Source organism: Oncorhynchus nerka, linkage group LG11 (assembly GCF_034236695.1).
Source record: "Oncorhynchus nerka isolate Pitt River linkage group LG11, Oner_Uvic_2.0, whole genome shotgun sequence".
NCBI lineage: Eukaryota > Metazoa > Chordata > Actinopteri > Salmoniformes > Salmonidae > Oncorhynchus > Oncorhynchus nerka.
In genome coordinates, this window is record NC_088406.1 from 31,377,741 (window position 1) to 31,401,429 (window position 23,689).

A 23,689-nucleotide genomic window follows, 5' to 3' on the forward strand; every position below is an offset into this window, starting at 1 on the left:
AACGGTGCAAAAAAAGGTATTTGGTGAACAATAGGTAAGTAAAGAAATAAAAACAACAGTAAAAAAGACAGTGAAAAATAATAGTAGTGAGGCTATATACAGTAGCGAGGCTATATACAGGCACCGGTTAGTCGGGCTGATTGAGGTAATATGTATATGTAGATATGGTTAAAGTGACTATGCATATATGATAAACAGAGAGTAGCAATAGTGTAAAAGAGGGGTTGGTGGGTGGTGGGACACAATGCATTATAGCCCCATTATTGCAACATTGATGGCCCAGAGCTACAGCTGGAGAACGACCCTGTCCATCTCAGGTCTCTCTTGTTGTGTGGTCTCCTTCGTCTGCCTGCTGTTGATCAGGAACGAGCTCAAGAACATGGGCTTGCCCAACATCGACACTGGGGGGGGGGTCAAAGCAGGTCAGAGCTTGGAGCTAACCTCATTTGGTTCTGTGGTTGAAACATTTTAAAATGTGTGTGAATGTGATATGCACAGGTTTTCATTTGAACACATGCTTTTCTGAGTATTGTCTGCATGTAAAATTGTGTGTAAAATCAGTGACACTGTGAGAATTTACTCTGCACACAGTGTGCCCCTCACATGCTAGTGTGAACGAGTTCAAGATTTTATTTTACCTTTACTTAACTAGGCAAGTCCGTTAAGAACAAATTCTTATTTAAAATTACGGCCTACCCCGGCCAAACCCTAACCTGGACGATGCTGGGCCAATTGTGCGCTGCCCTATGGGACTCCCAATCACGGTCGGTTGTGATACAGCCTGGAATCAAACCAGGGTCTGTAGTGACACCTATAGCACTGAGATGCAGTGCCTTAGACTGCTGCGCCACTCGGGAGCCACTCTCTAAGCTATGTGCTAGTGTGACTTAAACCTCTCTCCCTTACCAGGCTCACCCAGTGATGAGACCACCTTCAAAGAGTTCATCCTGTCCCGCTACCTGTGGCTGCTGTCTGTGGGCTACCTGGTGGTATTCGGGGTGAAGACGGCCTGCACTGACTGGGGCCAGCTCTTCCTCATCCAGGACAAGGGCCAGTCAACACTCATTGGTTTGGAAGTCTGATACATTAACACCGGCGTTGTACCACTGTTTTACGCAGGTTGACGTCTATTTTCATGTCTTGTCCTGGAGGCAGAACAGCAATTTCCCCATAGGTAGGCCAGCTGCAAAGTCAAAATTTAACTATATTGTGAAAATTCATTAAATCAAAAATGTGCATTTTGGTATTAATTTAAGGTTAGGGTCAGGCATTATGGTTAGCAGTGTGGTTAAGGTTTGGTTTAAAATCAGATTTTATGACTGTGGCTGTGCCCGTTAGTGACCACTCTGCAGAGCTACCTCCAGAACAAGATTCATGACGGAAAACGCTAACCTGCCTGTTTTACTAGTGTGCAATAGCTTACTGTTGATAACTCAATAATAATTGATTCTTGTTAGGTTTGCCTGAATGCAGCTCTTTTTCACAGGCAGTTCCTACATGAGTGCCCTGGAGGTTGGAGGCCTGTTGGGCAGTTTAGCTGCAGGATACTTCACTGACAAGGCTGTGGCACAAGTGGGTTGACAGTGGCATCATACATTAATTCAGAGATCTATAAAAAATCAAAGCAGTGTTTGTTAGGTACTATATGAATTTTTGTACAGCCAGGCTGTACAAAGCCATGGAAACCCCCGTCATTTTCTCTTGATCTCCATGATGGCTGGGATGTTTGGTTCCATGTATCTATTCCGGGTCACTGTCACTCCAGACAGCCAAGGTATAGTAAAGACATTGTGTTCCTCAAATCTCCTTTCAGAGCCAGTACACTATCAGTCTTTCTTTTTTATGTTATAAATTGATATGGATCTTCTTCTTGGGGGCTACTTTTGGCTACTCAATTTACGGACCAGTAGCCTTGTTTAGCGTGATAGCCAAAGAGAGTGCTCCTTCAAACTATTGTGGAACATCACATGCTATCGTTGCACTAATGGCCAATAGTAGGTTTATCTCAACCTAATCGTCTCAAATTCTAATGAATGCTTTTCACACATTTTTGTGTAATGTCTTGGCTTTACTAGCAGTACCAGACCTGTAGTTCAATGACTAAATCTGTATATCCTATTATTTATGAGAACCAGCCTAATTGACATCCCTGTATTGTTATCAGTTGGTGGCTTCTGCTCTGGACTGCCATTCAGCACCATCGCCAAGCACCACGGCTGGGAAATGGCCTTCTGGTTAGCAGAGATCACCTGTCTTGCCACTACCATCAGCTTCTTCTTGCTTAGGAACATCAGAACCAAGATGGGTCACATCCCAAGGAAGGCGGACTGATTATTACACCTCATAACTCTCTGTTGCCAATATGGGAAACTTAGGATAAGAATGTACATTTTCTTATTTGTGAAGTGTTTTGGAATTGACAGGAGATATCGTCCTGTATATTCTTGTTTTAAGAGATGGTGAGACATGGAGTTGATCCAGGGATTATTTATTTTCACTGAAGATGTATTAAGACAGTATTCAGGTGCAAGTACATCAACTATGTTGTGCTACTTAAAACTATTTTCAATGCTCATGGCTTAAAATAGATCCAAGATTTAAATGATTGAAAATGTGTGTCAATATGATTTTAATTTGAGCATAATCTTATCATTCGAAACCAAGGCACTTTAATGTACGGTTCATTTCTGAAAATGGCACTTGACACATCTCCTTATATGGGTGCAATCTTTTTGATTCGATAAAAAGACTTGAATAAAATACCTTATGTTGTGCTTATCTTTACTTCTAAAGGATTGCATTGAAAAGAGAGATGAGATATGAAAACATTACATAATGGTGTTCATTCTTAAAGTATGTACAATTTTGTTTTTCAAATCTGTATTTACATTGTATCCCAGTAGAACATATCCTTATCATATACAAGTTCATCAAGGATCCTGAGTGGCACAGCAGTCTAAGGCAGTGGTCTAAGGCACTGCATCTTAGTGCTAGAGGCATCACTACAGACCCTGATTCGATCCCGGGTATCACAACCGGCTGTGATCGGGAGTCCCATAGGGCGGCGCACAATTGGCCCAGCGTCGTCTGGGTTCCGCCGTCATTGTAAAATAAGAATTTGCTCTTACCTGACTTGCTAGTTAAATAAAAAATAAAAATCAACATTAGTTCTGAAATAGCAGCACTGCTTGGAGACATGTTGACCCATATGCTTGTACTGTAGCTTCCCAGTCATAACAAACACAATTCAATGATTGGTTCAACAACAACATTTCAGGAGCAATTAATCATTGTTCCTACTCAAGATCCAGGTCCAAAGTTAGCAGATAAAGCTGGTATCTCAAATGCACCCTTAAAAATCTGATCAAAGAGTTCAAACCTGTAACAAGAGAGGGCAATATATATCTTGCCATGATTGCTCATCAATGAAATGGATAACTGATAGAGACTCATGTGACAGAGGGCAGATATTTGACATGTGAAAGTTACCTGATAGGCATTTCCAAAGAGTACAAGGGGTTCTTGAGGGCGAAGTCTGAATAGATCTCGTAAATCTTCCTCGGGAGTGCATCAATGCCAGACTGCCGGGGGTCTGTCAGCACAATGAACTCTATACCTGAAAAATAAGTTGACACCGAGGCAGATTTAGTTTTTCAAAACAAGAGCATTGCATGTAGGCATCACACACAGAGACTGATAACAGTGATGAATGCATGGCTTTACCAGTGAGTGTCTGAAAGCAGTGCAGTTTGAACATATCGGTCTCCAGCATCTCAATTCCTGTACTGCCAACTTCAGGGGACAGCTGTGAACCAATAGCAAACAACCTAGGAAAAGTACAACACAACATGTAGCAAGATCATGGAAAAGCAAATGTAACCATAGACCAAAGGATTTATTCATGTCAGAGCTGACAGTTGTAATCGCCTGAGAAGTGTACCTACTTACGAGAAGTGTAACTACTTACGAATGAAACATTGAAGCCAGCATCAGTTTTTCATTGGAGCTCAAGAGAGCCCTTCCGAACAGTATGGACAACGGATAGTTTGTTGAGTCTTTCAAGTATTCGATGATCTCCTTCCCATCCGCCGTGAATTTACCGTTGACGTCCAATCCATTGATGGACAGTAAAGCATTGCCCACTAGATTAATATAATTATGCGTGCACAATGTTAACAATAAATAGAAGCATACAGAATGCAACATTTGAGTTCCAGCCATGACATGTACTACCAGCTATCACGATGTCAACTTTGTAAGCACTGATGTGATCACTTGACAGTTGCGGACAACCTACCTCGGATTCCATCGCGTTGACCAAATGATACAACAACTTCCTCATCGTGGATCTTTAACACAAAATCTAAAGGATATCTGATGTTTTCTCTGCTTCTGCTCTGTGTACATAATTGTCATACTGGTAAATGAACCCCCCAGTCTTATTTACAACATACACACCGAATATCGCCATCTTTGCCCTTTTTCCGCACAGCTGACAGAATTGTCACGTGACAGGAAATATTTCAGACAAAATCTAAAATAATCTTGAACAGAGATAACTTTACATACGTGTTCATTCGTATTATTATTTTTGTTTAATGTGGCATCTATATTTATTTTGCAGATGTGTTTATTATTCATTCTAAAACCAATCTATAGAAACAGTATAGCAAGAATAAACTACATTTCCCAGAACCATACTTCCACATCCACATGTACGGGTTCTCTTAGGGGCTCGTGCACGGGTTGAACGTCCTTTCACTCCGACATCTTAACGGTGGGACATCATGGTAAGAGTTTTAGCGTGATTTTTCATTAAATTCGAGGGCGGAAAAAATATTTCACTCGAAAAAGTTCAGATTCTGGATAGATCGGGATGGGTAGGTGGAAAATATTCGTTGTCCGCAGCGTTCTGACCGTGATTATGGATGGAATAGCTCACTTTACGATTCCAGTTGGCCATGCTTTCTTAGCTAACGGTAGCTGGCTTGGCTACGTTAGCTAACCTGCGGCTGATGGTGCACTGCGTGATCAGCCAACCATCGGTTTATGTTGCAGACAATCAATTGTCTTATGTCCCAATGTGTAGATATCTCATAGTCTGACCTTTCCCACATATGTATCAATTAATCAGATTATGCAAACTGCCCGCTAGTTCTCTGCAGACCACGGTTGGCTGGAGTCTAGACCAGTCTTGGTTTAACTGGAGTCGGTTGTTGATTAGCTGGCTAGTTGTTAGCCTGTGACTAGGCCGTCGCTAGTTAATTTAGGTCCAACTACATTTACAGACACTACTAAAATATGCACAGGCGTATATCCTATTTGGTTAAATTCCAATTGATGGACTAACGTTAGTGACTATCTGAATTAGCAAACCAACTGACGTTGTCTTCTGTACGTTATAGTGCACTTACAAATTACCAGCAGAAGTTTGCTAGTTTTGGAAAATGTGTGGTGGTTCATTCCGCATCAGTTAGATAATGGTACTGTGATGTGGCTTATTCCAGCCTCCTAAAGACGCCAAGGGGAAGGGGAAGGATTCCGGGAAGTCCAAAAAGGACAAGGATCCAGCCAACAAATCCGGAGGCAAAGCCAAGAAGAAGGTATGTCCTGATATCCATTTATCTCTCTTGGGGGTTTATTCCTTTGGTGTCATAAAATGGTTGTACTGTCAGGAGTGAGCAACTTCTCCCATTTCCTCTGAGCAGAAGTGGTCCAAGGGAAAGGTGAGGGATAAGCTCAACAACCTGGTCCTCTTCGACAAGGCCACCTATGAAAAGTTGAACAAGGAAGTGCCCAACTACAAGCTCATCACACCAGCAGTTGTGTCCGAGAGGCTAAAGATCAGAGGGTCTCTAGCCAGGGCTGCCCTCCAGGAACTGCTCAGCAAAGGTAAACCCTGACCCCTGCTCTTGATTCTCAACCATAGTGTCTAGTGAAGTTGATTTAAATTAAGAAGTAGTTGGGTAGCCAAATCTGACTATGTAAGACAGGGCCCTAACATCAAAGTGCAGATGGTACATGTTTGTCAGAATAGGCATATACACTCTTTTTAATCGACTGCTGGTACACTACTGTCATGTTTATCTACAATAGTGTTGTTTTTTGGCATGCTACACTCTGTGTCAGTAGTCTGAGGACAATGATCTGGTTCAATTTTGAGCTTTGCTACAGTGAACCCCAGTTTGACTCAACAAGGCACTGACTCTTGTGGGTCTGCCGCAGAGCCAACTGGTACAGATACTTTTACAAAGCCAGTAAGCCCCACTTACATATACCGATGTTTAGCACTCCTCTCACTTGCCATCCAAATGGAACACTAAATATTTCGTACTTGCAACTCTTACTGCAAAACTGTTTTGTAATGTTCATAAGTCCTGTTCCCTTCAATGTCACTTCTAACCCCTGTCGGCAGCATAGTCTTCCCTCTGGGGGGGGTACCATCATTTTGGTGAACATTGGCGCTGATCAGTGACTACTAAGACTGGCACTGTAACTTGATGTCTGGTCTTTCAGCATCAAGTGTTGTGTATATTGTCCCAACTTGTGTCAGGGCAGTGAGTGGGTCTAACTTTTCTGGGTGGGTTGGTAATGTGGGACCATAGTATTTCAATATCTGTACAAAATAAAAGGCACGTTCCATTCTGCCACCCCTCTAGGCATGATCAAGTTGGTGTCAAAACACAGATCGCAGGTGATCTACACGCGTAACACCAAGGGTCCCGAGGAGGAGGGTGGTGTTGTGGTTCCAGACAAGCCTGAGAAGCCTGAGAAGACAGCTAAGGCAGCGAAGGGAGAAAAGGGAGAGAAGGAAGAGAAAGCATAAACTGGTATGTTATGATATTAGTCCTGATGGAACTAGCCTACATTATATTGGAACAAACTGAATATTCCTCACTGCAATTCACTATTGCTGGTATTACCTGATTTTTAATGTGTTGGCGTTAAACATGTTACACACATATTAACAGGCAGGTTGGAGGACTTATGCTATAAATACCATCTAAAATATTTCTTCTTCTTTTTCAGGTTGTGAATCCTGTGTTCAGATGTGATGTAAGGTGAATAAAATTCTTAAAAGAGATTTGCATTTAGTTTTTTTGAATTCCTTGTGATATTCTCCCTGGTGTAGCTCCAGATCATTTAGCTTGAATGGGTTGACACTCGATTGCATTTGGCTGGAGATCTGTGAATCTAGTTTCAGAATGACAACTCTATTTGATATATTCTAATGTACACTGCAATTGATCTAGCAATATCCACAAGGTGCAAACCTTGATTTTGAACAAATTGGGGTTACAATATCACATACAATGTTTCCTCTGCATGAAAACACTTCAACTCACTTCAACTTCACTATGAACATCATTGCCAAATCCAGGGCCTCAGACCTGCCAATAACAAACCCTGCCATTGACTGTTGGTGTTGTGTTTTTTTTTAGCTTTGCCCTTGCATCAAATAAGTTTGAAAATGTAATCCCGATGGGAGAGGACAGTGCTGTGGCGTGTAACATAAAACTAAGTGGTGTGAAGTGTTGTGGCGGTATTACACTATCAAATGGTGCTTTGGGACTGAAGACGAGCGGGCTGAGGCGTCCCCTTGGAGGCCCTCTGCTGAGGATGTTTACACCTCACTTAGTGTGTTGTGTTCAATTAGTATCAATGCTTCCCTTTATAATGGAACTCGCCCAACCCTACATTTGTTCTTTCACTTGAGCTGTATTTGTTAATTTTGTCAACCATTAAATTCAGTAGGACCTCCAGGTTCCTGTATTCCAAATAAGGTGGATTGTTTCTGATGCATTTCTGGTAGGGCTGGAACTTGACCATGACCCCTACTGTAACCATTTAACTTAAACTTCGGGGGTTCCAAAGATCCCGGATAACGAAAGACCAATGCGTTTCTGCTTTCATCCATGTTGGGAGTCAGCCGTGGATGTATGTAAAGATCTGCTACAGGCAACTAAAGAGTGAGTTATTTATTGACAAATGGCATGAAATAAATGAATTTCTCTGCTTCAGTTTGGGGGCTTGAGCCGGGGGTGGGTGAGACGCAGGGTAGCTTACTGATGGATGCTGCCGCTTGTCATTGCGCAGCACTACCTTGAGCGGCGATGGGGGAAAATAACAGTCCGCGGGACACTGACAGATGCTCAACCTCTTCTGCCACCATCGGGTCGGGTCCTCTGGCATCACACCTATGAGAGCACAATAACTTTTGTTATCTTAATTTTCTCCCATTTACGTATGGATTTATATGGTTACCTGTATGCAACAGCGGTTAAATGTCACAATATTCACATGTAATTTTGTCTTAGCAACTCTAAATGATATTTCATTGAGCTTTATTCTCTATCTGTTCATTTTGCAAACTATAAACCATCCAATCAGATGGCTCTTTGTGTTGAGTAGTGGTAAACATTTTCTCTGTCTGGGTGGGCAAATAACCTTTTTGTCAAATGACCAAGAAATGCATTTAAAGTAAATATTTGACCTAGAAACAGATTTGCATACGGACTAAGCTGTTCGTATTTTGTTACTGTTCCATCTCTGCTGGTAGCAATTTGCCATGTCTTCATATATGACAGTATGAATCAAGGTTCAATGAAATGATACAAAGCTCAATGCATAACAAACTCCCCACACTGCTTCCATTTCAACTTTTGCTTACAGTAACACCCCTATCTATTAATACAAGTTGTATTAGTCATATGTATGGGATACGCATTGTATATATCATCCAAAGAAAAGCTTACTTGCAGTTTCCTTCTCGACAATGCAACAATAACAAATAAAAGATAGCAATACGAATTTATGCAGTGGCTGCTGAGGGGAGGACGGCTCATAATAATGGTTGGAATAGAGCCAATGGAATGTCATCAAACACATGTAAACTGTGTGTTTGATGTATTTTATACCATTCCACTTATTTAGCTCCATCCATTACCACTAGCCCGTCCTCCCCAATTAACGTGCCACTAATCTCCTGTGGAACATAATGTAAATAGAACAGAATGTTTTAGAGTAAGTATTTAATACATGCTGTAGTTGTAGCCTGTCTGTCTCTTCTGTTCCTGACAGCCCTCCACAAGATCGACCAGGTCTACCTGTCATACTGAAGCTGTCAAGAAGACTACTGCCAAACTCCCAAGTGAAAGCTATAACTGAAGCTTCTTAAATTAGACTCAAGCTCATGCTTTGCAAGTGACACACTAGTATTCATGGCGGCTAAGGGCACATCACATTCCAGACAACTGATTTCCCACCTCGACACTTTTGAAAATATTTCCCAGAGTCACAGATACCCTGCTGTATCAAAGAGCGTTGGCTGCTCGCAGAGATGATTTGAGAGGGTAATCAAAATAAGGGAAGCCCAAGGTAGAGAGAGAGGCACATTTGATATGCAGGAAGTGGGAGCGCCATCTCATGGTGATTAGTTGGGGCAGTTCCATGGCTAGATTTATGGCACGCAGCTGTTGAACGCCTGACAGACATCCGAGGCAAGGGATCCACTGCTGCTACCCCTTTTACTGCTGCTTCAGAAGAGCTCTGTTTGCTACTGGAGAGGGAGCTCGTTGTCTCAGCACACAAAGGTAGGCAACATGCTCTCATTGTCATTGCTACTGTACTAGTCAGTGCTCTGAATATCTGCAACTTTTGAATACTCTAGTGTTTAAACTCAAGTCTTCACAGTCTAAACTTTGACCTGTCTTGTGATTGGTGGTGACATTGGTGTCCTTATTGTTTTGTTTGTTTGTTTTCACTTTTTTATTTTAGATGTGTAATTTTTATAGAAAGAAAAACTCTTGAATTTCAATGTAAGTGGATTTATTGTCCCAGAACTATTGTTTTATGTGCTTGTAATAATTTTACCATACATGGTCAAGAATATTGGGAGACAGAAAAAAGTTGTCAGTGTACTTGTTACAATTTAAGTTAATTTCCCTTGTTACTGTATCATATTCTGTTGATTAGTTTTACTCATGTTATGTCCTGTGGCTCATTTTAAATTTAGAACCCAATGCTATGCCCTATTTTTAGAAGTGGAAGCATTACAGCAGATGTGAGACATGGACACAGCAGCTTAGACAGAGACAAAACACTTAGCAGAGAACTAAAAGGGCTTGGCCTTCGATCGCCTTCTTTCCGACAGCTACCATCTGAGCTCCTGAGTATTGTTTTTTTCCCTCAGCAGTCTTTATGTGAATATCCTCCAGCTAACTCACTATGGGGCTTTGGAAGTTCTGCAGGCACCTGAGCAGGTCAAAGTGAGGTGACTGAACATGGCAGTAATCGTAGCATCACTGGTTTGAGGTTAATGGACAAGGGCCCCAAGATGAAAAGCAATGTTAAAAGTCTATAAGGTGAACTCAATACTCTTCATAATAGGAGGACAGTGAAGTCTTATTGGGCTTTTTTAATTAGTTTTAAAACCCGTTTCATGTGATCAGGCCTCATAATGTGTTCAACGACTAGGTTTGTGTTCTGTGAAAGTGACATGACGAGCATTTTGTTTCCTAAAGCACATTCGCTGAGGAGGATTCTTTCCATTGCAGTCCAGTGGTGAGGTTGTTTAAGGAATGTTTATTTGGGTTGCTATGGTAAGATTGGTCTGTGGCTGGGCTGGCTGAAACTGGAGCCTGAAAACCTTAAGAAATTCTGCCACCAGGCTGCTCCCACGCTGTTGTTTTAGCAGTAGCTCTCCTCGTAATGCTTCTCTTTAAATTAATTAGGGAAAGAAGATTCATTAACACCTCAATTAACATTTCAGTTATTCAACCTTTATTATTAATTTTGGCACTCCACAGAGTATTATTACAGTGTATTTTTTTTAGCAGATGTATGCTCTTAAATTCATACTGCTAACACACTATGGGCATCTCTAATTTATATTCTATGGTACCATTTTATAAAGAAAGGGAATAAGCCCTGTGTGGATGGTTCTTTTCGGTTAGTTGCAGTTTGTATTCACTATAAGATGGGTCAAGAGGAAACCAATTTTGGGAACTGTTGCAATCCAATTTGTCATTATGATTTATTCTGATGACTCAGTCCAATTAATAATACCAATGAGCATTGGTATAAAAAAAATAAGCATACCACACAACAAAGATTACTTCCACATTTCCTTGGGTTAGTTTTTTTTGCTACATCATTTGTGTGAATAAGGGTTATTTATCACTGCTAGTCTGTGGATACAGTGTGACAGGTCCTGAGGAAAGGTGGGACCTGGTGGTGAGAGATACTCTCTATCCTTTATGCCAACACACTTGCTGCCTTTGCAAGTTTGCATTTTTATGGTAACAGCAGGAAACAAGCTGTTTGTATACGCAATGACTAGGCGTTTATCATCTTCTCTGAAACATCTCTTCTTAGGGGACGGACCCAAATAGGGAGCATGTATACTATTAATCCATCTACCTTTGATATAGTCACTAAGATATATCGCTGAGGGAGCAACATGGTGGTATTCAGTGACAAATGTTGTCTTAAAAAACAAAAATGAGGAGTTATAATAAAAAAACAAAGAACTAAAATAGTGCCACACATTGCCAGTTAACTTCCCCATTCTCTCCAGGTAGGTCTAACCTTATTATTATTGGTTGGGAGCCAGCCAAATTACACGGAGGTGCTGTACTAGCTTAGCATCTGTTCATGTCAGGAAAGAATTATAGATCACAATGAAAAGTTGCTCCTTAAACATGGTGGAGACCATGTTTACTCCTCCAATGAGGCGGAGCATCTGTCCATATGTAAATCACCCAAGCTGCTGCAATGTCTCATTCCACACTGGCATGAAACAAATCAACCAGACAGTCGGTTTACCATTTGTTTCGTTTTTGTCAACAAGCTAATGTCAGTATGAAGTTAACAGCAGATCTTGGGGAAACTGGGATGATACAGAAACTATGTTGTGTGAAATATTTTGCAGTATTGGTGGAGGCTGGTGAGGGGAGGATGGCTCATAGTAATGGCTGAAATGGAGTAGATGGAATGGAATATGCTTCATTCCATTAATTCCATTCCAGCCATTACTATGAGCTGTCCTCCCCTCACCAGCCTCCACTGGTGCTGACGGAGATTAAATTAATTGAACAAATTAATTCATTTGTATCACCTTCATCAGTCACATTTAATCATGGTGTCTGTATATACTTTATTCACTCAGTGTTAAACATGATTTTAGGATTCAGTGTGGAGATTATTTGGTGAAAGGGCTTGTTTTGTGTCATTGTTTGTGAAAGGCATTTGTTTAGCTACTACCTACAACTCAATTAATTTTCTTCAGGCATTGACTTGAATGAAAGTATCAATGTTGATTAATCAATTAAATGTGACACCAGCCCTGGCTCCATTATTGTAGGGCAAAAAAGATATGGCTTTGTGCTCAGCCCTCAGAGTATATTCTCAGTGCATCCTTTAGAAATATTACTGGGGTTTCTATGTCTCTGTGTCATCATCAATCCACCCTTTACAGAAGAGTAGAATGCTTGAGAAAAAGAAGAAGCTCTAACTGGTCAATAATTGAGATCATTTTGCTCTTATAGGACATAAATATGAAGAAGCAGCAAAGCCTTTGCCATTTATATCTCTGGTACTGTTGATTTATATGAGTGTGCATTCCAATAGAACACAAGAATCACGCTCTGTTCAGTTCTACAGTATAGGGGCTGGACTTAAAACTAAAGCCAATGTAATGAGGAGTTATCTCTCTTGCTGTTAGCCATCTTGGAGATGTCAGAAATATATTCACGTTTTCCATGTGTTCTGGACAGATATCCAGCTGATCATTAGTGACGGAGGTGTTTAGAGTCATAAGAACAGGCATTGTACTGTACATGGTTGCTAATAATATGAAGCAAATTCCAATAGATTTTGATTTATTCAACCTTTATTTAACTAAGCAAGTCCACTGGTGATGCATGATGATGATGCTGATTATAAATTACTGCCACTTCAGGGTAATGTATAGTCAGTCAGACTATACATGTCCATTGATCTAAACTGCCTCTTTTCTTGTCCATGTGTTTTCCCCAGCAGATGGTGAGGGAGCAGTATGTCAACACCACCCAGGACAGCAGTGTCCCTGCCCCGGTCCCTGACTCCATCTATAAGATCGGGATCTACGGTTGGAGGAAGCGCTGCCTCTACCTGTTTGTCCTGCTGCTCATTATCATCCTCACTGTGAACTTTGCCCTTACCATATGGATCCTCAGGGTCATGTGGTTTAACACGGTATGTTGGGTCACGTTACCTGACCTTTACTGTAGACTACAGACAGATTTAAAATCAAATCAAATTCTACCTTACAGTGAAATGCTTACTTACAAGCCCTTTACCAACAATGCAGTTAAGAAAATACAACTTTGGGGGCAGTGCAAATGGTCTGGGTTGCCATTTGATTAGCTGTTCAGGGGTCTTATGGCTTGGTGGTAGAAGCTGTTTAGAAGCTTCTTGGTCCTAGACTTGGCGCTCAGGTATCGCTTGCTGTGAGAACAGTCTTTGACTAGGGTGGAGTCTTTGACAATTTTTAGGGCCTTCCTCTGACACCACCTGGTATTGAGGTCCTGGATGGCAGGAAGCTATATTTTGGAGTGGTTGTATGGACAAAACGCCATATAATATTTTTCCTGAATTAATGAAAAAATTGAAATGTTTGTTAATGAGACAAAGAAACATCCCTCCAGATGCAAATGTAGATTTATGAAGATGCTCTAGAACAGTGGTCACCAACCGGTCCATCGCGATCGACTGGTCGATCTTCTAGACATTCCTAGTCAGATCACCTAACATTTCTGTAGAAAAGACAACGATAAAAGGCTTTTGCGCTCCTTTATTGTTATTTTTATTCGACTGCGCTTTTTGGCGGAAAGTGCATTTGATTTAGAAACTCTGCGCGCTGGGTACGCAGCGTGTTCCCATTTAACCTTTTCATCTGTCTGTAGTGACAAACTCCGCCTACCAGGCTGACAAGGATAGCCAATCAGAGCTCGAATCACCGTGCCTATAGATTCCACGACCCACAAGAGTTTGATATGATTTTTTAACTAGGCAAGTCAGTTAAGAACACATTCTTATTTACAATGACGGCCTCCTGCGGGGACAGGGCAGGGATTAAAACATAAATATAAAATAGGACAAAACACACATCACGATAAGAGACAACACTACATAAAGAGAGACCTAAGACAACAGCATGGCAGAAACACATGAAAACACAGCATGGTAGCAGCGCATGACAATAACAAGGTAGCAGCTCAAAACATGGTACAAATATTATTGGGCACAGACAACAGCACAAAAGGGCAAGACGGTAGAGAAAACAGCCACAACTGCCAGTAAGAGTGTCCACGATTGAGTCTTTGAATGAAGAGTTGGAGATTAAACGGTCCAGTTTGAGCGTTTTTTGCAGCTAGTTCCAGTCGCTAGCTGCAGCGAACTTAAAAGACGAGCGATGACTGTTAACAGAATGTGGAGGATGAGGGCTGCAGTATGTATCTTAGATAGGATAGGGGGTTTGAGTCTTAAGTGTTTTATAAATAAGCATCAATCAACAAGTGGATCTTGCGACGGCTATACAGGGGCGGTAAGTGGGAGAAGATGGAACGAGATGGATTTTGGCCGAGATTCTACACATTTTCTCTTCGATTAAACATTTGATCTCAATACAGTTTTCTGTTCCCAAAACTACACTTTGTTACGAACAGAGTGGACTACGTTTTGAAGAATTTCCCCTTCGCCAACGTTTAAAAATTGCGTTTAGGAGTGCAAGCGCAAATTGAGTTATTGCACACGCGCACTTCACAGAGTAGGCGTTCCCTAACGGAAATATGCGAATGCATGCTAAAACTCGCCAATAGTATCTCTCTAGCCCGTGCTTGGCTCTGCCCCTCCTTGCTTGTTCTGCCCACTATGACTCATTTGTTCCCGTTTGAAACGACAGGCTGTGGTCTATCTTGATTTAGCTATAAGTATATTTGACTGAGCCCTCTCTGCATTGTTAAAAAAAATTCGGAGGCGCACGACGATTCGGTCGTGGCCTCTGCATTCCTCGGGAGGCTCTGTAATTGCGTCACACCATCCATACGGCGCCACGACCTCATTTCTGATCAAATATAGATTGGCTCTTAGTAGCCAAGTATATCGACAGGCCAACGTTTTGTATTATTAGCAGCTCCTCTTGTCTATATTAAAATCGAGGAATATTTCACATTCTCTGGTCATAGGAACAACATGAATTTGTCCAAGAGGCAGAAATAATGCGGTGAGACTCGAGTTTCGCCATTACATTTACATTTTACATTTAAGTCATTTAGCAGACGCTCTTATCCAGAGCGACTTACAAATTGGTGCGTTCACCTTAAGACATCCAGTGGAACAGCCACTTTACAATAGTGCATCTAAATCTTTTAAGGGGGTGAGAAGGATTACTTTATCCTATCCTAGGTATTCCTGAAAGAGGTGGGGTTTCTGGTGTCTCCGGAAGGTGGTGATTGACTCCGCTGTCCTGGCGTCGTGAGGGAGTTTGTTCCACCATTGGGGGGCCAGAGCAGCGAACAGTTTTGACTGGGCTGCGCGGGAACTGTACTTCCTCAGTGGTAGGGAGGCGAGCAGGCCAGAGGTGGATGAACGCAGTGCCCTTGTATGGGTGTAGCGCCATCAATGGGAGGAGGTGTACCCTCTCTCTGGTCACTCAACTGGAGGAAAGAAGAGAGCAGGGACCGTGAGAGGCGGATCCTCTGTTGCTCTCTCCTTCCCTCCGCTGAGACTGACCATCCAGTGCAGGTACTATCAGTTCAGTAAAATAAAAAGCAACTTATTTCAATTTATGCTCAGCTGTGCCTCACAAGTGATACAACAACTAATCTATTTTGTTATCAAAGCTCGAGTTTTGAAATATAATATGGTCTGAGATTAACAATATTGTCAGGCCAAGCATATAGCCAATATGATGTGATAATGTATTAGGCCAAAACGGTTTTGATTAATTTTGCATTGATTTACAATTTAAGCAATGTTTAAAAGTGATAGAAGCCCCGCTTATACCTGCTTCTAACTTACGTCCTTTGTCCTGATTTTGTCCACATTCTTATTGTACCCACAGTTTTAGACAGGTGTAGACAATCAAAAGACACATTGTGATCTGATTGTGATCAGATCATCCTGCCACCCTCCGGAAGTAGTCAGAAAAAGCATTGTGTCTGGATATCTTACAAGTGTAGACAGATCTGGACAGAGAAACCATTTAAATCATCATTATTCAGCTCTCTAAAATCCTTGACAGGTGGAACCATTAACTGATTACATCAACATGTGTCTTACAATAAATACATACTATTTAGCTGTGAAATCATTTATATAAAGGAAGAGACCAGGAAATCAGGTCACAATGCAGACACAGTGGACAGATAGCAGACACATTTTAATACCATGTGTAGACACAATTAGAATTTAGACAAGATCAGGACAAAGGACACATGTTAGCCCCAGGTATAAATAGGGCTTAGGAGTAACTGAAACATCACAACACAACACACCCTGGGAATGTAGTGACTGCATTGGCAGAGCAAACACATAGATCTCTGCTGCTTTAGTTTGAGTTTACCCTCAGTCCTGGGGGGTATAGCCACATGTCTCTTATCCTTGGCATCCAATGGCTGCCTGGTGGGATGAATAAAAACCAACATTCGCCCTCTAGCACAGTAAGCTTAGTTTTATACACATTTCATGATTCCTCCGTCCTTTTGGAATATAGCCTGAGAGAAGTAGTTATTATGTGAAATTGAAATCAGAGATTCTGCTTTTCTTTCACACTGGATCATTATCATTTACATTTACATTTACATTTAAGTCATTTAGCAGACGCAGTCACTATTGCCTGAGGTGCTATGAATCATATATTCACTGCAGTGTGTTTAACTCCCAACACTATACCCAGCAGAGACCATCACCTAAAATAGATTCACTCACCATCCAGAGTTAGAAGCAACACATGGTGTCACAGAAATCCTTGGGGACACAGTATGGTCATGGTTACGGAGTGAATTTCTTGTAGGACCCTGTGCACTGCCTTGCTGAGTTAATTTTTTCTGCTTGTCATTGCAGGAAGGGATGGGACACCTAAAAGTAACATCAGACGGAGTGAGGCTTGAGGACGGCGAGTCAGAGTTCCTCTTTCCTCTCTACGCCCAAGAGATCCACTCCAGAGAGGTAAGCAAACAGGCTCCTACACTCCTCCTTCTCCTCTTCCTTCCTCCTCCTTCTCCTCAAACACTCATACCCAGTCCAATAGGGTTGTGTTGATTAAAGTGGTCTGTTTTCCCCAAGCTCTGACTCATTGTCAGGAAACCATAGAAATCAAAGTTGATTGTTTGTTGAATCTAGGAGCGCTTCCTGTTAAAACCGTTGGGCAATTACATCAAACAACTGTCCTGAGGTATAGTCAGATGATCTGTATTTTGACATCGTTCTCTTGCGTAGTTGGGAAATGTGTCTTACTCAATAAGCTTTGGCAGTCCCTGTGGATGTACAGTGTAGCAAGTTCCTTATTTACCTCCTGGATATTTGTGGTGGGAAACAGTCAATGGTGTGTAATCGAGCAGCAGATGGTAACACTTTGCAGCAGTTGTCTACATGTTTATGGTTTTTCCTCATTGTGCTGTGTTTTCCTCCACTCTATCTTTAAGCTTCATTAAAAAGGCAATGTATTCACCATTTATGGACTGACACTTTCATCACTGAAGTCGACAGTTTTGAATTAGATTCAGTGTTCATTATACACAACCTGCTTTTCAAGACTTGCCCAAATAGGCTACATCTCTTTAGCCTATTGTATCTCAGTAGTGCTTTCTGAAAGGTATGAATGAAGACCAGATACTTGAACCTGAGAGCATAACGATGCATTTTGTAGCATTCATTGGCAATGCATAATTTTGTGTTGTGCCCCATGTTCAATTAAAGTCCTGTCCAGTGATATCTGACATGCACAGGATGCTTATTGATGACCAAATAGTTATTTTTTTCCAGGACTCCTCTCTCTTGGTGAACTCGTCTGAAAACGTCACCCTCAATGCCCGCAATGAAAATAATGATGTCACAGGAAGTCTCTCTGTAGGTAAGTGGACAGAAAACACATACACCTAGACACATACAGCAGGCTAGCAATGTTTATAAATTGCACTATTCAACTGATATATGGACACTTCAGCAATTTCATTCATGGACTTGTCCTGCAGCTGTACTGTATGTAATACAACATTAGCAATGACAAAACGCATCTCCCCTTTCATATTCCATCAGATTTCCATTAATACCCCATGCCCAGCTTTCTGTCATCAGTACCAGAATGGCCTATCTGTTACACCAGGGGCCTCAGGTCTACAGAGACTATTATTTGCACACATTTTATGGCTGGCCAGTGGGGTTCGTAGAGGAGTGTGCCATAATTAGAGGGGTAACAAATGACTAAACTAATTACAGTGTTTTATGAGACTGTTAGGTATTCTTGGTCATTATGCCATCAAAGGCATTGACCTATCTATGTGACCCTCTGTGAAGGAAGTTTAAGGGTTTTAAAGACCAGTTATTTGGTCTATTCCCCCTCAGACATTCCCCCTCAGTCGTTGGAAAGAACATCTTGTTCTGTTCTTCTATAGAAAATGATATTGAAGTATATTAAATATCTCACTGGCCTATTTCTGCCCAGAGACAGTTGGACAGTAGGCCTATCGGCACCCTGGCTTTATTTCTTATGAGAGAGAGGTGACAAAGTGAACAAATTCATCCAAATTTTAAAGCTGCGTGCAAAATGTACATGTTTTAATGATACAGCATATGATATCTCAATTATGCTAAGCCTATGTCCCCCAGTCCCACAGCTTTAACTGCTTCTGGTCTCTAATAATTCTCCCTGGTGTCATTTTAGGTCCAGATGTGGCCCAGGGAAATGCACAGAACTTTGTCATCAGCTCCAACACCAAGACGCTGTTTTCTGCAGATGACAAAGAGGTGGTTGTTGGGACAGACAAGCTCCGTGTCACAGGTACAATCATGTCTGCAGTGTCAGTGTCACACCACTAAGCCCATACATGGGTATACAGCATTACAGATATGAACTACAAACAGGGTTTTCATTCAGTTTATTGTAATTTATGAGAGCAATGTACTGAATCACTGAGTGTTTTCTTACATATCAAAGTAATACCTTTTCATTTGACATGGTAGTTACTGGACTGGAGCAGTTTTACTTTTTCTGCCAAGTTGTCCTTGAAAAGGTATTGAAAGTCAAGCTCATTCATCTAAAAATGACAGGAAAGGTGACAGAACCACTGCTTTTTAATTTGTTGGTTTATAATTAAAGTATATTTATAATATAACGTAAATTGAAGCTACAGTAACTAAGAACTGAAGTTAAACATATCAGAGTCCACCCAATTGATTATAGACTGTATGCTCAAGTTGTCTATTTTGCCTAAATCTCTTTGTTGTGTCCAGTTTTAGTATTGATGGGAGGTCAGTGCCTTCGTGCTGTGTGGGGTAATTAGCTGAAGAGAGTGTCCTTTGATAGCTTCATTATGTCTCGGACATCTGGAGCCTGACGTACCGCTGAACGGTGACGGTCATTTCACTTTAGCAAGACACTGAGCAAAAGTTAACACAACCTTGGCCAGAAAACCATGCACAAACAGAACAAAGCTAAAGATGTGTATACTGTTACAATATCCCTATCAGATCTAGAGAGACTCTATAGTGTGATGTCAGGTGAGCAGCTTTGCATGCCATGGTAACATACGATTGGCAAAGGCTGGTGGTAATAAAGATGTAATTAGCTAGCCAAGGGAGCTGTCAACCACAGTGATTAAAGCACTGCAAACATTCTCTCTCTCCTTCAAGTCTGGTGGTTGGAGGTGACTCTGAGCCAGTGCACATGTCGTCCTCTCACTAACACCAGTTGACAAGCACCCAGGGGAACAATTGACTGCCAGGACCTGTAGACCCACTCACAGTACATAGCAGAATGAAATAGAATACTATATGTAACCTGTATCTCTATGGTAACACCAATGATGTTTCATTGTAATTGACTATCAACTCAATAAGGAGCACCTTGTGTGTTTGCTTTTATTTAGGTCTAGAAGGTGCCCTGTTTGAACACTCTGTAGAGACGCCCCTGCTCAGAGCTGAGCCCTTCAAAGACTTGAGGTAGATGCTGGATCCCATAACCGTTGACATCTTGGAATAGGCCAATATGAAATATGAACTCTTAATTCCAAGCAGTTTATTGATTGTTTTATCACAGTCATATGTGGAATTGATCAAACTGATGTTCTCCTGTGTGTTCCAGGCTGGAGTCTCCAACCCGCTCTCTCAGCATGGATGCACCAAAGGGAGTCTTTGTCAAAGCACTGGCCGGGAACATCGAGGCTGCATCTAACATGGATTTTCTATTGCACTCCAGTGAAGGACTGGTGAGGCAATTTGTGATTTACTTGCTATTGACTGGCAGTACTGTACTTCTATTTTACACTACATGTGACAGAGACATACATTTACTTACTGGCCCTGATATCTATAAATCCCCTAGTGGCATGTAAATGTACAGTGCATTCGGGAAGTATTAAGACCCTAGACTTTTTCCACATTTTGTTACGTTACAGCCTTTCTCTAAAATTGATAAAATAGTTTTTCCCTCATCAATCTACACACAATACCCCATAATGACAAAGCAAAAACAGTTTTTTAGTATACCCCCCCCCCCCGGAAATATTACATTTACATAAGTATTCAGACCCTTTACTCAGTACTTTGTTGAAGCACCTGAGACAGCAATTACAGCCTTGAGTGTTCCTGGGTATGACGCTACATGTTTGGCACACCTGTATTTGGGGAGTTTCTCCAATTCTTCTCTGCAGATCTTCTCAAGCTCTGTCAGATTGGATGGGGAGCGTCGCTTCATAGCTATTTTCAGGTCTCTCCAGAGATGTTCGATAGGGCTATCTCCTGTATACCACCCGTACCTTGTTACAACACAACACAACTGATTGGCTCAAACGCATTAAGAAGGAAAGAAATTCCACAAATGTACTTTTAACAAAGCACACCTGTTAATTGAAATGCATTCCAGGTGACTACCTCATGAAGCTGGTCGAGAGTGTGCAAAGCTGTCATAAAGGCAAAGGGTGGCTATTTGAAGAATCTCAAATATAAAATACACTGCTCAAAAAAATAAAGGGAACACTAAAATAACACATCCTAGATCTGAATGAATGAAATATTCTTATTAAATACTTTTTTCTTTACATAGTTGAATGTGCTGACAACAAAATCACACAAAAATTATCAATGGAAATCAAATTTATCAACCCATGGAGGTCTGGATTTGGAGTGACACTCAAAATTAAAGTGGAAAACCACACTACAGGCTGATCCAACTTTGATGTAATGTCCTTAAACATGTCAAAATGAGGCTCAGTAGTGTGTGTGGCCTCCACGTGCCTGTATGACCTCCCTACAATGCCTGGGCATGCTCCTACAACTCCTGGACAGTCTGTGGTGCAACGTGGCGTGGGTGGATGGAGCGAGACATGATGTCCCAGATGTGCTCAATTGGATTCAGGTCTGGGGAACGGGCGGGCCAGTCCATAGCATCAATGCCTTCTTCTTGCAGGAACTGCTGACACACTCCAGCCACATGAGGTCTAGCATTGTCTTGCATTAGGAGGAACCCAGGGCCAACCGCACCAGCATATGGTCTCACAAGGGGTCTGAGGATCTCATCTCGGTACCTAATGGCAGTCAGGCTACCTCTGGCGAGCACATGGAGGGCTGTGCGGCCCCCCAAAGAAATGCCACCCCACACCATGACTGACCCACCGCCAAACAGGTCATGCTGGAGGATGTTGCAGGCAGCAGAACATTCTCCACGGCGTCTCCAGACTCTGTCACGTCTGTCACGTGCTCAGTGTGAACCTGCTTTCATCTGTGAAGAGCACAGGGCGCCAGTGGCGAATTTGCCAATCTTGGTGTTCTCTGGCAAATGCCAAACGTCCTGCACGGTGTTGGGCTGTAAGCACAACCTTCACCTGTTGATAGAGGAATTCTAAATCCCTTTATGTTTTGTTGCCAAAACCAATTCAATTCACACTCATTTCTAATTCATAATAAGTTGTAAGTTTATCATTTGCATGAATTAGCAAGAGACCAGTCTTAAAAACAAGTTCAGCATTTATTCTTGATGAGTACTGACCCAAAATACAAAGAACATTACATTTGAAAGAAAGTGAACATAAAATGACGTCATCAGTTTCACACCCTCTCCCAGCCTTACAATGGCTTAGTATTCAGTCCTGGAGATAGTTTCACTCCCCTCATAAACTACATTCCAACCTGTCTAAAGGATATACTTCTCTCCACTAATGGAATCCAACCAAAACATTCTTATCTGTTTGAAAAACTATCTTATCCCTCTTTCCCAGGAGACACAGACAATTAATTCATTTCTGCTTACATTTTCAGTAACAGCTCAACTAAAAACCCATACTTTTCAAATCATAACATAATAGTATTAGAATAAATGGTTCTAATCATTAATGTATACATAATTGATCATCTAAACTATAATTTCCTCTAACAATCCTCCCTTTGATCAAATATTATACATTCAATTCTACATCTAGTTTTATTTAATCATAAAAAATGAAAGTATAAACGAACTTAACTAACCTTTTTATAGAGGTTTATCAGATTATCATATGAATAGACAAATAATCAACAAATCAATTATAAATGTTTATCCAACTCTTCACATTTCATAAATCAATTCTAACCTTAACTCCAACTGTTTTTAAACCAATTCAAAATCATAACTCCTCTTTCAGGATTTTTTTTCTTTTTACAATCTTTATTAAAAAACAGTTTAATCATTGAAACAAATTACAATCTAATTCCCCTTCATCTCAACACTATTCTCATCAAACATAAATTCCCCACAAATGACAGATCCAGATTCGTCCACTTCCTCTGTAGACATGCCTTCAGTCCTCCATGGATCAGAACCTGGAATCGGCCCATAACGCACCATCTGTAGTGTCATTGATCTCTCCAGAGTCCTGAAAACAATAACTTTCATACATACACGCAATCAACCACGTACGTACAAGACTAACACAGTCACACCGGTTAAGGTGGCCCATAACACCAAATTCTTCCATAAATACTGTCTACCCAATTTAGTTCAGAGAAGTATCCACCCCAGAGTTTCTGCCAACCTGTGAGCCAGGGTGGTCAAAACAGCTGAGGCTTCGGGCACTGATTCGTCCGGAGCTGTGCTACCTGGGATGTAAGACATGGTCCTGATTACCATGCTCACTTCCTCCTTTTATCTAATGCAATTCTATTATGTCAGGTCTTCCAGCTGGTTGCTTCAGTCTGTTCTACAAACCCTTTAATAACCCTTCTGGTAACTATAATTAATCCAGTCTACATTCTTATTGAGAGTAGACCACTCTAATCCTGCTAGTATCTGATTTCTTGCCTTGAACTCATCCGGCACACCTCGTGGAACCCCAATGTTATCAATATATACTCTTTCGCCAAAAGACCTAGATAGAGCATCTCTTCTCTCTCGTTTTGGCTAACTTCATGTCTTGGTGTTGTATGAGTGTAAAAGGCATTCCTAACCAGTCCAATC

At 41.3% G+C, this 23,689-nt stretch overlaps 2 protein-coding genes and 1 pseudogene across 3 annotated transcripts in view; 2 read left to right on the forward strand and 1 right to left on the reverse strand.

The window, feature by feature from the left end:
* Positions 1-3,048: 3,048 nt before the first annotated feature.
* On the reverse strand, positions 3,049-4,509 carry LOC115136675 (trafficking protein particle complex subunit 4-like; annotated as a pseudogene).
* A 173-nt stretch (positions 4,510-4,682) lies between these two features.
* On the forward strand, positions 4,683-7,084 carry LOC115136676 (small ribosomal subunit protein eS25-like). Its single transcript, XM_029672313.2, has 5 exons — positions 4,683-4,790; positions 5,508-5,603; positions 5,709-5,892; positions 6,660-6,830; positions 7,030-7,084. The coding sequence occupies exons 1-4, from the start codon at positions 4,788-4,790 to the stop codon at positions 6,824-6,826; spliced, it is 450 nt and encodes a 149-aa protein (XP_029528173.1). The 5' UTR covers positions 4,683-4,787; the 3' UTR covers positions 6,827-6,830; positions 7,030-7,084.
* A 2,252-nt stretch (positions 7,085-9,336) lies between these two features.
* The window catches only part of LOC115136674 (gamma-sarcoglycan-like), a 32,064-nt gene continuing 17,711 nt past the window's right edge, over positions 9,337-23,689 (forward strand). Inside the window, exons 1-7 of one of the 2 annotated variants that reach the window (XM_029672312.2) lie at positions 9,337-9,593; positions 13,039-13,236; positions 17,107-17,211; positions 18,028-18,115; positions 18,926-19,042; positions 20,130-20,202; positions 20,345-20,468. In XM_029672312.2, the coding sequence (XP_029528172.1) occupies positions 13,042-13,236; positions 17,107-17,211; positions 18,028-18,115; positions 18,926-19,042; positions 20,130-20,202; positions 20,345-20,468 (702 nt within the window). In that variant the 5' untranslated portion in view covers positions 9,337-9,593; positions 13,039-13,041. The remainder of the gene's footprint in view (positions 9,594-13,038; positions 13,237-17,106; positions 17,212-18,027; positions 18,116-18,925; positions 19,043-20,129; positions 20,203-20,344; positions 20,469-23,689) is intronic. The other variant, XM_029672311.2, reaches the window with a different exon arrangement.